This window comes from Bombina bombina, chromosome 7 (genome assembly GCF_027579735.1).
Source record: "Bombina bombina isolate aBomBom1 chromosome 7, aBomBom1.pri, whole genome shotgun sequence".
Taxonomy (NCBI): Eukaryota; Metazoa; Chordata; class Amphibia; order Anura; family Bombinatoridae; genus Bombina; species Bombina bombina.
In genome coordinates, this window is record NC_069505.1 from 26,098,752 (window position 1) to 26,117,622 (window position 18,871).

The 18,871-nt window shown below is 38.9% G+C and overlaps 2 protein-coding genes across 2 annotated transcripts in view; one reads left to right on the plus strand and one right to left on the minus strand.

The window, feature by feature from the left end:
* Positions 1-277: 277 nt before the first annotated feature.
* Positions 278-15,191, minus strand: LOC128635726 (barrier-to-autointegration factor B). The gene is made up of 3 exons (XM_053688846.1): positions 15,114-15,191; positions 2,174-2,319; positions 278-1,433 (listed from the first exon to the last, which is right to left on the minus strand). Exons 2-3 carry the CDS (start codon positions 2,297-2,299, stop codon positions 1,287-1,289), a joined length of 273 nt encoding a protein of 90 aa, XP_053544821.1. The 5' UTR covers positions 2,300-2,319; positions 15,114-15,191; the 3' UTR covers positions 278-1,286.
* Positions 15,192-15,374: 183 nt separating this feature from the next.
* The window catches only part of EIF1AD (eukaryotic translation initiation factor 1A domain containing), a 44,577-nt gene continuing 41,080 nt past the window's right edge, over positions 15,375-18,871 (plus strand). The window contains exon 1 of the mRNA XM_053688847.1: positions 15,375-15,399. The gene's annotated coding sequence lies outside the window, so the exon portion shown is untranslated. The remainder of the gene's footprint in view (positions 15,400-18,871) is intronic.

An 18,871-nucleotide genomic window follows, 5' to 3' on the forward strand; every position in this document is an offset into this window, starting at 1 on the left:
TAATCAACAAAATGCAAAACTAATAAATAAATAATTGCCACGCAAGAAAATAGCTCTATAATAAGAAAGAAAAAAATCATATTAACATAGCTATTGCTTGTCTCCATAGAGCCAGCCCTGAGTTCACCTCTTCAAGCTATACATTTTTAAACAACCTCGTCTATACAGTCTTTCCTCAAATCAAAGTTTATATTTCGTCTCCGCTCGTTAATTTTTTTTTAATATTTTTATTAAGCTTATTTTTTTTCTGGAAAAACAAAACAAAAAGAACTCCAGGTTTATTTCTATACATATATTTTATTTAAAAACGGTCAAATCGAAAACAAGAACGTGCAAGAATTTTCAGTATCTAGTCAAATTGTAGTAATATATATTTAAAAGACAGCCAAATTGGATAACTTGGTATTTAAAACTTTTCATATTGACCACAGTACAGTAGGGACGCTGGGAATTTATTAACAAGTTAGTTTCTAAAAACCAGAGCTTCAACTTGAGCCCCCTCAAATTCCACCACAAGACGCTCACACTGAGAATGACAGGACAAGTAGAACCTTACAGGTACTGGACTTGCATTAAAACTGATGAACTCTAAAAGACACAAAAATGTTTGCTTACCACTTGTTTTTGGGTTAATATATGTATGAAGATTTGTATCTCCTTGTAGAGTTTGAGGTTAAAATAATGGTTCAAAGACATTTATCCAAAACTCACTGTTTCCCACGAATGCTTTGGTGGTAAAGGAGGATTCAGTAAGCCACAATAAGCAATAAAGCTGCAATGGTCCAGTGTACAAACTCAGCAGGTGGCTGTGAGACTGGTATTATAAAAACATTAAAATATTAATAAGGTCAAAGCAATAAAAAGGAGACTTAGAACAAATCAATGAAACGCAGACAGCGCTTGGGACTATGCAGGACCCTCACTGCGCTGTACAGTGAAACTAAACTTTACTACATTATTTATAGGGCCCGTCTGAGCACTACCACACAGCGCCAGCTTGATCCCCACAGCTCATTAAAAAGGGCCGATAATTCCATCTAACCAGAAATCTTAACCATCACATATGAAACAAATTAGTCAGTAAATATTTCTGGGTAGTTAATATTACAAATCGCTTGAGTGTGTCAGTTGAAGGGGATATTTAAAAGGGGTCTTCATCCAGCACAAGCAACAGATTGTGTCTCAGCAACTCTAGAAGGTCTTGTGGTTGGGATGTCCGGGGCGTTGTTGTGGTCCTGTCTGTGGCCGGGTTTGGATAGGTGTTAAAGGAAGTGAGTGTGGTCAGTTTACAAGAAGGCGTCACACCATTCTTTTAGGCAGCCAAAACAATCCCGCGACTGCTTGGCATTGGCAGAACAGGTGTCCTTCAGCCACTCCTTAAACAGGTCCTCGTCTTTCTTCAACACAAGGAACTGACCGAGGACAACATAGGCCTGGGGAGGGAGAGAGAGAGGTAATATATTTGTATACAACAGAGCTTGGGATCTAGTGATATGATAATAGTACGTGTTTACAGAGCAGCTAATAATGCTGAAAACTTTCTGATGTGATATTTGTGAAGCCTTTATATACTTTGGGGAAGGGTGATTCAAAGACAAACATCTTCTCGTTGTATTAAAAAGCAGAGCTCACATCGAACAGGGCACACATGAGGCTCAGTCATTGTGATACGGTTAATCACCCGATTGCTAATGTGACCACTTAACAACAGAAAAAGGAATAAGTGCAGCTGTTTTTATTGTCAGTAAAGCTGCCGGCATATCAGACCTACACTACGCTCATTTCCAACAGCGGCACACTCCTGGCATCTACTCCCAGTAGGCAGGAGCACATGAAGATGGGGGTGTAAGTAAAAGGCAGAGGGTTTAGTATTTATCCCAGTAACATTATCCTATTATCCTATAAGGGTTGAACATTATGAGCCTTTGTAAAGGATCCGAATGCGGAAGTAAGCAGCAGCTCCTGCCCTTCGGATATTTTATTTTCATAGCCAGATTGATTCTTATAAAAGATCCCCACTCTAAAGAACTGGATTTGCACAGTTCTTAATGTTCGGATATTTTACAGGAATCAATCTGGCTATGAAAATACACGAGCCGCTGTTTACAAAGGATCATAACGTACATCTCTAATTCCTATGCCTTTACAAATATGACAAGCCCACTGCAGCTACCTTGTCAAAACCTTTATCCTCTAGCCTCTGCCCCAGAACATCCCCGATGCCAGCCAGGCACTGCACGGATTTCTCGCCCATGGGCTCAGCCACAAAATCGCGGTGCTTCTGTGATGTAGACGACATCTTTGCTGTGTTGTGTTGACCTAAAGGAACAGAAAAAAAAATTCCCTGATAAGCAAACACAGCTGTACATAGCAGCCTGGATTCACTAAAGCTGGTGGTGAGGTCAGAAGACAAAACCTTGTATAGAGCGAGACAAATGTAACATACAACATCCCCTGCATGGTGTATTCATTCAGACTTAAAAGGAAATTAGTCTATGTATAACGTTTATATAATTAATACAAAGGTTTTCTTTTGTACGGTTCTGTAAAACTGGGTCTAGCAGTGTCATAGTCTGTATGCACAATGTCTCTTAAAGTGATTGTTAAGTTTAATGAATTACTGCACCATATCTAAAAATAATCTTAAAAACACTTTTCTTCATTAAACATTACAAACACATTTCATTTTAAAAATAATTTACCATTGCATTATGGTAAATATACCGCCGATCCTCCTACTGTATTTAGAAAACAGATGACGATACCGGCTTCCTCAAATCGTTGCATGCCCCACGAGCTATAGGCCAAAGGGGGCACGCAGCAATTGGAGGAAGCTGGATTTGTCACAATATTCTAAATTCGTAGGAGATGCAGGTGGAGGACAGGCGGTATATTTACCATAATGCAATGGCATGTTTGCAAAGTTTAACGAATTAGTGTTTTTTAAGATTATATTTATATACTGGGCATTAATTCATTAAACTCTAAAATCATTTTAAATGAGTTTTATTTCAACACAATGTTCATTAAAAGGAACATTAAACAGTTTGAGGAATTACTGACCTTTTGTAATGCGGCACTTAAAGGGACACTGAACCCAAAAAAAAGCTGATGCCTTTTTCAAATAAAGATAGCAAGAGAACGAAGAAAAAATAATAGGAGTAAATTAGAAAGTTGCTTAAAATTGCATGCTCTATCTGAATCAAGAAAGAAAAAATTTGGGTTCAGTGTCCCTTTAATTACTGATATATACTGTGCATAGATAAACATTTATTGTGTGTGCAGACCTCAATTACGGATACTGTGCATATATAACCATAGTGTGTGCGCAGACCTTTTGTAATGCAGCACTTACTGATATATACTGTACGTATATAAACATTTATTGTTTTATTGTGTGAGAAGACCTTATGTAATGCAGCACTTATTGATATATACTGTGCATATATAAACATTTATTGTGTGAGAAGACCTTATGTAATGCAGCACTTAATTACTGATATATACTGTGCATATATAAACATTTGTGTGTTTAGACCTTTTGTAAAACTGCACTTATATACACTGTATATATAAATATTTTGTGTGCAGACCTTAATTACTGATATATACTGTACGTATATAAACATTTATTGTGTGTTTAGACCTTTTGTAATACTGCACTTAAAGTGAATGTCAATTTTGATGCTTTAAAAATTTGATTAAAAACAGGGGCACTATAATTCATCAAAATTTACATTTCACTCCTGTTGAGAAAAAAACAACAAAAAAACAGAATTTATGCTTACCTGATAAATTACTTTCTCCAACGTTGTGTCCGGTCCACGGCGTCATCCTTACTTGTGGGAATATCTCTTCCCCAACAGGAAATGGCAAAGAGTCCCAGCAAAGCTGGCCATATAGTCCCTCCTAGGCTCCGCCCACCCCAGTCATTCGACCAACGGACAGGAGGAAAAATATAGGAGAAACCATATGGTACCGTGGTGACTGTAGTTAGAGAAAATAATTCATCAGACCTGATTAAAAAACCAGGGCGGGCCGTGGACCGGACACACCGTTGGAGAAAGTAATTTATCAGGTAAGCATAAATTCTGTTTTCTCCAACATTGGTGTGTCCGGTCCACGGCGTCATCCTTACTTGTGGGAACCAATACCAAAGCTTTAGGACACGGATGAAGGGAGGGAGCAATTCAGGTTACCTAAACGGAAGGCACCACGGCTTGCAAAACCTTTCTCCCAAAAATAGCCTCCGAAGAAGCAAAAGTATCAAATTTGTAAAATTTGGCAAAAGTGTGCAGTGAAGACCAAGGCGCTGCCTTACATATCTGATCAACAGAAGCCTCGTTCTTGAAGGCCCATGTGGAAGCCACAGCCCTAGTGGAGTGAGCTGTGATTCTTCCAGGAGGCTGCCGTCCGGCAGTCTCATAAGCCAATCGGATGATGCTTTTAAGCCAAAAGAAAAGAGAGGTAGAAGTTGCTTTTTGACCTCTCCTTTTACCAGAATAGACGACAAACAGAGAAGATGTTTGTCTGAACTCTTTTGTAGCTGCTAAGTAGAATTTTAGAGCACGGACTACATCTAAATTGTGTAGCAAACGTTCCTTCTTTGAAACTGGATTCGGACACAAAGAAGGTACAACTATCTCCTGGTTAATATTCTTGTTGGAAACAACCTTTGGAATAAAACCAGGCTTAGTACGCAAAACAACCTTATCTGAATGGAACACCAGATAGGGCGGAGTACACTGCAGAGCAGATAACTCTGAAACTCTTCTAGCAGAAGAAATTGCAACCAAAAACAACACTTTCCAAGATAATAACTTAATATCTATGGAATGTAGAGGTTCAAACGGAACCCCTTGAAGAACTGAAAGAACTAGATTTAGACTCCAGGGAGGAGTCAAAGGTCTGCAAACAGGCTTGATTCTAACCAGAGCCTGAACAAATGCTTGAACATCTGGCACAGCTGCCAGTCGTTTGTGTAGTAAGACAGATAAAGCAGAAATCTGTCCTTTTAGAGAACTCTCAGATAATCCTTTATCCAAACCTTCCTGCAGAAAGGAAAGAATCTTAGGAATTTTTATCTTATTCCATGGGAATCCCTTGGATTCACACCAACAGATATATCTTTTCCATATTTTATGGTAAATCTTTCTAGTCACTGGTTTTCTGGCCTGAACCAGAGTATCTATCACAGAATCTGAAAACCCACGCTTTGATAGAATCAAGCGTTCAATCTCCAAGCCGTCAGCTGGAGGGAGACCAGATTTGGATGTTCGAATGGACCCTGAACAAGAAGGTCCTGTCTCAAAGGTAGCTTCCATGGTGGAACCGATGACATATTCACAAGGTCTGCATACCAAGTCCTGCATGGCCACGCAGGAGCTATCAAGATCACCGAGGCCCTCTCCTGTTTGATCCTGGCTACCAGCCTGGGAATGAGAGGAAACGGTGGAAACACATAAGCTAGGTTGAAGGTCCAAGGTGCTACTAGTGCATCCACTAGAGTCGCCTTGGGATCCCTGGATCTGGACCCGTAGCCAGGAACCTTGAAGTTCTGACGAGACGCCATCAGATCCATGTCTGGAATGCCCCATAATTGAGTCAACTGGGCAAAGATCTCCGGGTGGAATTCCCACTCCCCCGGATGAAATGTCTGACGACTCAGATAATCCGCTTCCCAGTTTTCTACACCTGGGATGTGGATCGCAGATAGATGGCAGGAGTGATCCTCCGCCCATTGTATTATTTTGGTCACTTCTTTCATCGCTAAGGAACTCCTTGTTCCCCCCTGATGATTGATATACGCAACAGTCGTCATGTTGTCTGATTGGAATCTTATGAATCTGGCCTTTGCAAGCTGAGGCCAAGCCCTGAGAGCATTGAATATCGCTCTTAGTTCCAGAATGTTTATCGGGAGAAGAGACTCTTCCCGAGACCATAGTCCCTGAGCTTTCAGGGGTTCCCAGACCGCGCCCCAGCCCACTAGGCTGGCGTCGGTCGTGACAATGACCCACTCTGGTCTGCGGAAGCTCATTCCCTGGGATAGATGGTCCAGGGTCAGCCACCAACGGAGTGAATCTCTGGTCTTCTGATCTACTTGAATCACTGGAGACAAGTCTGTATAGTCCCCATTCCACTGTTTGAGCATGCACAGTTGTAATGGTCTTAGATGAATTTGCGCAAAAGGAACTATGTCCATTGCTGCAACCATCAACCCTACTACTTCCATGCACTGAGCTACGGAAGGACGTGGAACAGAGTGAAGAACTTGACAAGCGCTTAGAAGTTTTGACTTTGACATCTGTCAGAAAAATCCTCATTTCTAAGGAATCTATTATTGTTCCCAAAAAGGGAACTCTTGTTGACGGAGACAGAGAACTCTTTTCTATGTTCACCTTCCATCCGTGAGATCTGAGAAAGGCCAGAACGATGTCTGTATGAGCCTTTGCTTTTGAAAGGGACGACGCTTGTATTAGAATGTCGTCCAAGTACGGTACTACTGCAATGCCCCTCGGTCTTAAAACCGCTAGAAGGGACCCGAGTACCTTTGTGAAAATCCTTGGAGCAGTGGCTAACCCGAATGGGAGTGCCACAAACTGGTAATGTTTGTCCAGAAAGGCGAACCTTAGGAACTGATGATGTTCTTTGTGGATAGGAATATGTAGGTACGCATCCTTTAGGTCCACGGTAGTCATAAATTGACCTTCCTGGATAGTGGGTAGAATCGTTCGAATGGTTTCCATTTTGAACGATGGTACCCTGAGAAATTTGTTTAGGATCTTTAAATCCAGAATTGGTCTGAAGGTTCCCTCTTTTTTGGGAACTATGAACAGATTTGAGTAAAATCCCATTCCTTGTTCCGTCCTTGGAACAGGGTGTATTACTCCCATCTTTAACAGGTCTTCTACACAATGTAAGAACGCCTGTCTCTTTATTTGGTTTAAGGATAAGTGAGACATGTGGAACCTTCCCCTTGGGGGTAGTTCCCTGAATTCCAGAAGATAACCCTGAGAAACTATTTCTAGTGCCCAGGGATCCTGAACATCTCTTGCCCAAGCCTGAGCAAAGAGAGAGAGAGTGAGTCTGCCCCCTACTAGACCCGGTCCCGGATCGGGGGCTACTCCTTCATGCTGTTTTGTTAGCAGCAGCAGGCTTTTTGGCCTGCTTACCCTTGTTCCAGCCTTGCATAGGTTTCCAGGCTGGTTTGGGCTGTGAGGCATTACCCTCTTGCTTAGAGGATGCAGAATTAGAGGCCGGTCCGTTCCTGAAATTGCGAAAGGAACGAAAATTAAGACTTATTCTTGGCCTTGAAAGGCCTATCTTGTGGAAGGGCGTGGCCCTTTCCCCCAGTGATGTCTGAGATAATCTCTTTCAATTCTGGCCCAAAGAGAGTTTTACCTTTGAAAGGGATGTTAAGCAATTTTGTCTTGGATGATACATCCGCTGACCAAGACTTTAGCCAAAGCGCTCTGCGCGCCACAATTGCAAACCCTGAATTTGTCGCCGCTAATCTAGCTAATTGCAAAGCGGCATCCAAAATAAAGGCGTTAGCCAACTTAAGTGCGTGAACTCTGTCCATAACCTCCTCATATGGAGTCTCTCTACTGAGCGACTTTTCTAGTTCCTCGAACCAGAAACACGCTGCTGTAGTGACAGGAACAATGCACGAAATGGGTTGTAGGAGGTAACCTTGCTGTACAAAAATCTTTTTAAGCAAACCTTCCAATTTTTTATCCATAGGATCTTTGAAAGCACAACTATCCTCGATAGGAATAGTAGTTCGCTTGTTTAGAGTAGAAACTGCCCCCTCGACCTTAGGGACTGTCTGCCATAAGTCCTTTCTGGGGTCGACCATAGGAAATAATTTCTTAAATATACGGGGGGGGGGGGGGGAAACAAAAAGGTATGCCGGGCTTCTCCCACTCCTTATTCACTATGTCCGCCACCCGCTTGGGTATAGGAAAAGCGTTGGGGTGCACCGGAAAACTAGAAACTTGTCCATCTTGCATAATTTCTCTGGAATGACCAAGTTGTCACAATCATCCAGAGTAGATAACACCTCCTTAAGCAGTGCGCGGAGATGTTCTAATTTAAATGTCACAACATCAGGTTCAGCTTGTTGAGAAATTTTTTCCTGAATCTGAAATTTCCCCATCTGACAAAACCTCCCTCATGGCCACTTCAGATTGGTGTGAGGGTATGACAGAACAATTATCATCAGCGCCCTCCTGCTCTTCAGTGTTTAAAACAGAGCAATCGCGCTCTCTCTGATATGCAGGCATTTTGGATAAAATATTTGCTATGGAGTTATCCATTACAGCCGTCAATTGTTGCATGGTAATAAGCATTGGCGCGCTAGATGTACTAGGGGCCTCCTGCGTGGGCAAAACTGGTGTAGACACAGTAGGAGATGATGTATCATGTCTACTCCCCTCATCTGAGGAATCATCTTGGGCAATTTCATTATCTGTAGCAGTACTGTCCTTACTTTGTTTGGACGCTATGGCACAATTATCACACAATTTTGAATGGGGAAACACATTGGCTTTCATACATATAGAACATAGCTTATCCGAAGGCACAGACATGTTAAACAGGCTTAAACTTGTCAATAAAGCACAAAAACCGTTTTAAAACAAAACCGTTACTGTCACTTTAAATTTTAAACAGAGTACACTTTATTACTGAATATGTGAAAAAGTATGAAGGAATTGTTCAAAATTTACCAAAATTTCACCACAGTGTCTTAAAGCATTAAAAGTATTGCATACCAATTTTCAGAGCTTTAACCCTTAAAATAACGGAACCGGAGCCGTTTACAAAATTAACCCCTATACAGTCCCAGCTACAGTCTTTGCTGTGACCTAACCAAGCCCAGAGGGGAATACGATACCAAATGACGCCTTCTAGAAACTTTTCCAACTATTTTCAGGTCCTCACACATGCATCTGCATGTCTTGCTCTCAAAAACAACTGCGCAATAATGGCGCGAAAATGAGGCTCAGCCTACAACTGGGAAGGCCCTTCCTGACTGGAAAAGGTGTCTAACATAGTGCCTGACGTTAAAAAACGTCCCCCAAGTTTCTAAGTGTGAATTATCAGCATTAACATGTATAAAATGTCCAAATAAAGCAATCGATTTAGCCCATAAAAGTGTCTACCAGTTTTATAGCCCATATTAAGCCCTTTATTCTGTTTGAAATTAAGAAAATGGCTTACCGGTCCCCATGAGGGGAAATGACAGCCTTCCAGCATTACACAGTCTTGTTAGAAATATGGCTAGTCATACCTTAAGCAGAAAAGTCTGCTAACTGTTTCCCCCAACTGAAGTTACTTCATCTCAACAGTCCTATGTGGAAACAGCAATCGATTTTAGTTACTGTCTGCTAAAATCATCTTCCTCTCACAAACAGAATTCTTCATCTTTTTCTGTTTCAGAGTAAATAGTACATACCAGCACTATTTTAAAATAACAAACTCTTGATAGTAGAATAAAAAAAACTACATTTAAACACCACATACTCTTAACCATCTCCGTGGAGATGTTGCCTGTGCAACGGCAAAGAGAATGACTGGGGTGGGCGGAGCCTAGGAGGGACTATATGGCCAGCTTTGCTGGGACTCTCTGCCATTTCCTGTTGGGGAAGAGATTCCACCAAGTAAGGATGACGCCGTGGACCGGACACACCAAAGTTGGAGAAAACAAAACACCTTAACTTTTAATCTTCACAGCAGCTCCAGCTTCCTCCGGTCGTCACAAGCCATTTCTGACGTCAGAAATGATGTATAGGTCATCCTCCAATCACGGCTAACCCCTGGGGAATCAGTGTCTGATTCAACGCTGTGATTGGAGGAAGCCGGATTCCTCATTTTAGACCCAGGAAGAGGCTTTGCGACGGGCGGAGGAAGCTGGAGCAGCTGTGAAGTTTAAAAAGGTAAGTTTTTTTTCTCAACAGGAGTCAAATGTAAATTTTGATGAATTAAAGTGCCCCTGTTTTTAATCGAATTTTTAAAGACCGGGCACTTTAGCATCAAACTTGACATTCACTTTAATTGCTGATATACACTGCATATATAAAGATTTATTTTGTGTGCAGACCTTTTGTAATGCAGCACTTAAAGGGACAGAAAACCCAAACATTTTATTTCATGATTTGGATAGAACATACAATTTTAAACAACTTTCCAATTTACGTCTTATCAAATTTGCTTTGTTCTCTTGTTATCCTTTGCTGAAGTAACAATTGCAAACTGGCAGCAAGATGAACACGTCTAGTCAGCCAATCACAAAAGACAAAATGTGTGCAGGCACCAATTAGCAGCAGCTCCCACTAGTGTAGGATATGAGCGTATTCTTTTTCAACAAGGGATACCAAAAGAAAAAAGCACATTTGAAAATATAAGTGAATTTAAGTGTCTTAAAATTGCATGCTCTATCTGAATCATGCAAGTTAAATTTTGACTTTTCTATCCCTTTTATTACTGATATATACTGTGCATAAATAAACATGTATTGCAGTAGTCGACAAATCTGTTTAAAATTTAGGAGCAAGGAAGAATTATTTAGAAGCCAGAGGTATTTGTATATAGATATATGGAAAATAACCTACATTTTTAGGAGCAGGTGGCTACCTGGCTCCTGGGTTTGTTGAGCCCTGATGTATCGTGTGTGCAGACCGTTTGTAAGGCAGCACTTAATTACCGATATATACTGTGCATATATAAAATATTTACTGGATGGACAAACCTTTTTTTTTAACGGTGCATTTAATTTCAGATATACATTGTGTATTTCTATTAAAAAAAAAGTGTAGGCTTATTTTTTGATAATGTAGGAGCATAGCCTAAATTTCAGATTTGTGGTGGGTGAGCAGCATATCTGTATGTGATCTATCTACACCGAGAGATTTCATATTAAATATATATTTTTATATTCAAATCACCCACCAGCATTGACAAGACTTCATATAAAAATGAAAAATATTACATTGATTCAACATCACGTTAAAGGCACGCTACGTTTGACGCAGCTCCCCTTGCAGCGATAACACACAAAATCTGACTAAGGTAAACTTTGATGAATCAGTGCCGTGTTTTTAAAAATACTATTAAAAACAGGGGCACTTTCATTCTTAAAAGTTTACATTTCACCGTTTTTGTACAAATACCTTTTATTCTGGAAGCTGCTCCAGCGCTTCCCCCGCAAGTCTCTTTATTCATCACTAATGACGATTCCGGCTTCCTCCAATCACGGCTTCCCCCCAGAGAAATCATTGCCTGTGATTGGTGAAGTATGAAGAGACTTGCGAAGGGCGGGGGAAGCGCTGGAGTGTCTTCCAGAATAAAAGGTATTTGTACAAAAACGGTGAAATGTAAACTTTGATAGAAATTGGATAGTTGTTTAACCCCATAACAACCAGCGCTGTACAGCTGTCCTGGGCCTCTGTCTGCGCTATTTCTGCATGCCCCATTAGTGTGGCAGTGCAGGAAAAGACTGGCAGAGTTACTGATGCAGAGAGGGCCACTCTGTGGCCCTCTCTGCATCAGACAGAGGTGGTACCGATCGTTGGTTAGCCCGTCGCTGGAGGGGGGTAGGACCGCTATAGAAAAAAATTGATTACAGGGCAGTGAGTGGGAAGGAGGGAGAGGGGGCCATTAGTGGAAAGGGAATAAGAGGGTGGGAAAGTGGTAGGGTAATGAGGGGGGGCCACCAATATAACAGAAAAAAGTTTGTTTTTAAAAAATAAATATAGCAAACTGGGTACTGGCAGACAGCTACCAGTACCTAAGATGGCAGTTAATAGGTAGAGGGGGGTCAGGGGGATCCTACACTGCAGAAAAAAAATTATATATATATATATATATACACATACACACTGCATATATTTTCTAGTGCTGCAACTATTGATTATTTTCATAATCGATTAATCGCCTGATTATTTTTTCGATTGATCGACTAAAAAAATAAAAAATACATTTTTTCCCTATATTTAAAATAAAATCCACAAACTGTGCGTTATAAATATAAACTTCCAACTAAAACTTTACATTGAAACAACTGTTGGTTCAAGTTTTTAAGCAGCAGATTTTTTTTTTTTTTTTTTTTTTTTATAATTAAGCAAAACAAAACCACCAACTGTTTGAAAAGAGGTAGAACTAGTAAGAGGTAGACTATCACTGTTTATCACATTCTGTTATTCACTCTTTCAGAAACTTTGCATTGAAATGCAAAAATGTCATCATGACCACATGCGTCTGGCTGAGGCTGGCTCTCATTTTTGCCTGCAGCACAGAAAAGGTACTCAGATGGTGTTGAGGTGCCTGAGATGCAAAAGTAGGGTTTTGCCAATTTCACCAAGGTGGGCTATTTATCTTTGTTAGTTCTCGACCAATGCAAAGGGCCTCTCAACAAAGTAAGCCTGGACTTCATTTTAACCTAAAAATATCTTGAATATCTATATGCAGTGGTAAACAGCCATCTATAAGGTTAGGGGGAAAAATATCTAGTCCACTCTTAAAATAACAGATATATACTTACAGAGGTTGAATTTGGTACATATTCCAATTAATTATAAATAGAAAAAAAAGGCTAAAGACTAAATATCAGTAAAAGGACACAACCTTACACATTTATCTATAGAGTACATATATCAGCAATAGCAAATTGTGCAAACAGGTAATAGTGACATCAATTCATACAAGAAATGCCATCAATCTAGGTGTAAATAACAAGCTCAGCACTAGATCATGCAAAGCATAGCTCCAAATCACCTGATTTTATATAAACAATGCAAATTATGACTCCAACTTTATTTCTGGGTTGCACATAAGACCGGAGTAGTTGTAAACTTAAAAAGAAAAATTATAGTGTCCTAAAAAAAGTGAAACGTAAAATTTCTGTAGAGGTCCTTTAGGCGAAGGGCATAACCATAAAACACAATACCATGTGCAGGAGCTCATTGGAATAAAGCAGCTGGTGCTGTGCACAGACCAACTAATCGATTATAAAATTCGCTGACAACTATTTTCATAATCGATTATGCCGATTAGTTGTTGCAGCTCTAATATTTTCATACTGGCAGACTTTCTGATGGTACTTAAAGGGACACTGAACCCAAATTTTTTGTTTCACGATTCAGATAGAGCATGAAATTTTTAGCAACTTTAATTTACTCCTATTATCAATTTTTTTCGTTCTCTTGCTATCTTTATTTTAAAATCAGGAATGTAAATCTTAGCAGCCAGCCCATTTTAGGTTCAGCACCATGGATAGCACTTGCTTATTAGAGGCTTACATTTACCCACCAATAAAGCAAGCATAACCCATGTTCTGAACCAAAAATGGGCTGGCTCCTGTACATCAAATTCCTGCTTTTTAAATAAAGATACCAAGAGAACGGAGAAAATTTGAAAATAGGAGTAAATTAGAACGTTGCTTAAAATTGCTGCTCTATCTGAACCATGAAAGAAAAAAAGTTGGGTTTAGTTTCCCTTTAATATGGGGGGAGGGAAGAGAGCTGTTTGAGAGGGATCAGGTTTGCATCAGGGGGTGGGAAGGTAATGTCTACACTACACAAAGCCATATATGTCTGCTATTTCTGAAGGGGATTCCAGAGAAGCTTTTACAACCATTAATGCCATGATTGCACAAGCTAATTGTAAATAATTTCAGTGAGAAACAAAGTTTTTGAAAACGTTTACAATTTCTTTTTTTTATTATTTGATTGCATTTGGCGGTGAAATGGTGGCATGAAATATATCAAAATGGGCCTAGATCAATACTTGGGTTGTCTAATAAATATATATATATTTATTTTTTGATAGGTAAATATATATAAAAAAATGTTTAAATGTAGTGACGGCAAAAATGCTCTTGTCTTTTGGAAAGTTTTAATGTGAAATGCCCTGTACTTAAGGGGTTAAAATTGTATGTTCTGTCTGAATCATGGAAGAAAAATGTTGGTTTTTGTGTCCCTTTAAAGCAGCAATAACAAAAAGATGTCAGTCATTATCTACACTACACTTGTGAAAAAGGAAAAAATGATTAAAGGGACAGTGGACCTTCTTGGTTAAAATGGTTTACTGTGCCTTTAAAAGTGTCTCTCTTTTGTGTGGGTGCCTTATTTACTAATTAAGAACCCCAGAAACTAGTAGCATTGATCTCCTGTGGCCGCCTCAGATTGGCTGCTTATTTTCCATATCTTACACTGCAGGCGGCACAGCCAATGAGGATGAAGTATACAGCGGTGGGCATTACCCACTGTACAAGCGGTCATTTCGTTTTAGAACGCTATATACAGGTGCATAGCCACTAGCCCTGGGATACACACAATGCATCACACATTCCTACATACAAAAGGGACATTTTCTAGTTTTGATTATTTCAAAATACAAAATCTTCCAGACAAAATATGTTTGGAATTTTAAAGAGATAAATACAAAATGGCACTTGCAAGAATGAGAACATATTTGTAAATGTGCTGCATTATCTTAGTATTTAAAAAGAATACGCACATATCATACACTAGTGGGAGCTAGCTGCTGATTGGTGCCTGCATACATTTATCTCATGTGATAGGCTAACCATGTAAAGCAAAATGCGAGTAGTGCAATGTTGTTCCTTCAGCCAAGGATAACAAGAGAATAAAGCAAACGTGATAAAAGTAAATGTAAGTTTCAAATGGTTTGTTCTATTCGACTTATAAAAGGAAAATGTGGGGTTTCCTGTCCCTTTAACAGCACTTGGCGAATTAAAACAACTTTATTGTAACCACATAAAACAGTGTTGTGCATATCAGTAAGTGACTTATTTAGGAACCTATTCTGTTTAAATAAAGTATTAACCAACTTAAAACGTGTTACCCACTCATGAAATAGAGATAAAATCATTTAATCTCACTCAAATCTCTCTCTATAGTTATCCCTATAAATGTACTCACAGCCCGCACCCGTGAGTACCGCCTGACACTTACCTGACTGTAGTAGCAATATAAATACTCAGCTATTAGTCACATACTCCTGCATTAAAGGGACACCTAACACACTCCCGCTACTCCCCCTCATGAATAATAAAACTCGGAGAATTACCGTATTAAATAACTATTACTCACCGCTCTAAGTCTTCCCGCCAACCCTCCTCAAGGCTGTAAAGTGTAAACTGAATCCTACCGTCTGGCCGGAAGTTTGGCATCAGACAGGAAATGACGTTCCAAAAGCAAACTCATCGCCGCCATCTTGCTCCCCTTTCAGCCATACTCATGTATGTAAAACGCCCGCCATATTTGTACTCTCACTTATCAAGCGTAGCTTCAGCCATCTTGCTACTCCCAATTCCGGAAATAGTGGTGCGTCCATATTTGTACTCCGTGGTGTTACATGTCAAACAGGAAGTGGAAGGTGAGTGTAGCCCATGCTGGTGTTGGGGGTTGTGCCTGACCATCCTGTGTACTTACTTGTGTGGGGGCAGCAGTACCTACTGTGCAGTGTGTGTATATTGTTTGTCTATAGTCACTATACGCAGCTATAATGTGATCACATGAGTCCTTGTGGGTCACGTGTATGGTCTGTGTGGGCACAACAGTTGTGTGCCAGTACTGAGAGGTGCTGCTTTATATATAAGTATAATGTCTGTATATAGTGACACTACCCAGTGATACAGTAATATATAATGGTACATGTGCTTTATGTATATAGTGACACTACCCAGTGATACAGTAATATTATATATGGTTAGGCTTACCATAATTTTTAGAGGTGAAACTGGGACCACCTGGTGCGGTGCCAGTGGGGATGTGGTCAGGAGCGTGGTCAAGGGGGCGTGGCAATTACCGGTCCTTTTAAAGTAGTAGCTTTTATGTGTGTAATGTTTCATGGATACTCTACCCTTCCTCAGTCAAACAAGTGAATCACACAGTTTAAATAGACCATAATAACACCACCCCCTAGTGAAAAAGGTACCATTACGTTGTCATGGGAAATAAATCATTAATCTAAATCTCAGATTCTAAATAATGCCAAACATCAAGCATAATTATCAATTTCACAATTATCAATATCACAATTTAATATCTGCAGTTTAATATGTGTTTATGTGTCTAATTAAGGAACAGAAGAAATCCTTCCTGTCTGTACTTCCTAGTCATACCCATAGGATTCCCCTTAAAAGTGTATTACCGGCAATGTCACCAGGGGTCGGGGGGGTTAAATTCTTAGAAAAATAAACCAAGTAGTACTACAAAATTAAAAAAAACCCTATGCTGCTCACTCAGCCTGTATTACTAAATGTAAACTTTGAAGGACACAAACGTTAGGCTAAGCAGGGCTGTATGTAACAAAGTACCAACATCCAATTATGCTGGAGACCACAGTTCAGTCATTTTGAATAATGTGTCTGGGTTTCAGGCGGTCTGAAACCCGGAAACATGATTTGAAACCTGGAGGTGGCAACCCTACTGGGACAGAATGAACAACTGGGTGGGACACTGGGACAGCACCTCCAAACCGGGACAATCCCAGTAAAAGTGGGACTTCTGGTAAGCCTATATATGGTACATGTGCTTTATGTATATAGTGACACTACCCAGTGATACAGTAATATTATATAATGGTACATGTTCTTTATGTATATAGTGACACTACCCAGTGATACAGTAATAATATATATGGTACATGTGCTTTATGTATATAGTGACACTACCCAGTGATACAGTAATAATATATATGGTACATGTGCTTTATGTATATAGTGACCCTGCCCAGTGATACAGTAATAATATATATGGTACATGTGCTTTATGTATATAGTGACACTACCCAGTGATACAGTAATAATATATAATGGTACATGTGCTTTATGTATATAGTGACACTACCCAGTGATACAGTAATAATATATATGGTACATGTGCTTTATGTATATAGTGACACTACCCAGTGATACAGTAATAATATATAATGGTACATGTGCTTTATGTATATAGTGACACTACCCAGTGATACAGTAATAATATATAATGGTACATGTGCTTTATGTATATAGTGACACTACCCAGTGATACAGTAATATTATATAATGGTACATGTTCTTTATGTATATAGTGACACTACCCAGTGATACAGTAATATTATATATGGTACATGTGCTTTATGTATATAGTGACACTACCCAGCGATACAGTAATAATATATAATGGTACATGTGCTTTATGTATATAGTGACACTACCCAGTGATACAGTAATAATATATATGGTAAATGTGCTTTATGTATATAGTGACACTACCCAGTGATACAGTAATATTATATAATGGTACATGTGCTTTATGTATATAGTGACACTACCCAGTGATACAGTAATAATATATAATGGTATATGTGCTTTATGTATATAGTGACACTACCCAGTGATACAGTAATATTATGTATGGTACATGTGCTTTATGTATATAGTGACACTACCCAGCGATACAGTAATATTATATAATGGTACATGTGCTTTATGTATATAGTGACACTACCCAGTGATACAGTAATATTATATAATGGTACATGTGCTTTATGTATATAGTGACACTACCCAGTGATACAGTAATATTATATATGGTACATGTGCTTTATGTATATAGTGACACTACCCAGTGATACAGTAATAATATAATGGTACATGTGCTTTATGTATATAGTGACACTACCAGTGATACAGTAATATTATATATGGTACATGTGCTTTATGTATATAGTGACACTACCCAGTGATACAGTAATAATATATATGGTACATGTGCTTTATGTATATAGTGACACTACCCAGTGATACAGTAATAATATATATGGTACATGTGCTTTATGTATATAGTGACACTACCCAGTGATACAGTAATAATATATAATGGTACATGTGCTTTATGTATATAGTGACACTACCCAGTGATACAGTAATAATATATATGGTACATGTGCTTTATGTATATAGTGACACTACCCAGTGATACAGTAATAATATATAATGGTACATGTGCTTTATGTATATAGTAACACTACCCAGTGATACAGTAATATTATATATGGTACATGTGCTTTATGTATATAGTGACACTACCCAGTGATACAGTAATAATATATATGGTACATGTGCTTTATGTATATAGTGACACTACCCAGTGATACAGTAATAATATATATGGTACATGTGCTTTATGTATATAGTGACACTACCCAGTGATACAGTAAGATTATATAATGGTACATGTGCTTTATGTATATAGTGACACTACCCAGTGATACAGTAATAATATATATGGTACATGTGCTTTATGTATATAGTGACACTACCCAGTGATACAGTAATATATAATGGTACATGTGCTTTATGTATATAGTGACACTAGCCAGTGATACAGTAATAATATATAATGGTACATGTGCTTTATGTATATAGTGACACTACCCAGTGATACAGTAATAATATATAATGGTACATGTGCTTTATGTATATAGTGACACTGCCCAGTGATACAGTAATATTATATACGGTACATGTGCTTTATGTATATAGTGACACTACCCAGTGATACAGTAATAATATATATGGTACATGTGCTTTATGTATATAGTGACACTACCCAGTGATACAGTAATATTATATAATGGTACATGTGCTTTATGTATATAGTGACACTACCCAGTGATACAGTAATAATATATAATGGTACATGTGCTTTATGTATATAGTGACACTACCCAGTGATACAGTAATATTATATATGGTACATGTGCTTTATGTATATAGTGACACTACCCAGTGATACAGTAATATTATATATGGTACATGTGCTTTATGTATATAGTGACACTACCCAGTGATACAGTA

Bases quoted from the DNA above. Each gene is read 5' to 3' on its own strand.
- LOC128635726 (XM_053688846.1), bottom strand. From the start codon at position 2,299: ATGTCGTCTACATCACAGAAGCACCGCGATTTTGTGGCTGAGCCCATG. The intron at 1,434-2,173 runs GTAGCTGCAGTG...CTCCCTCCCCAG, and splicing joins AGGATAAAGGTTTTGACAAG to GCCTATGTTGTCCTCGGTCA.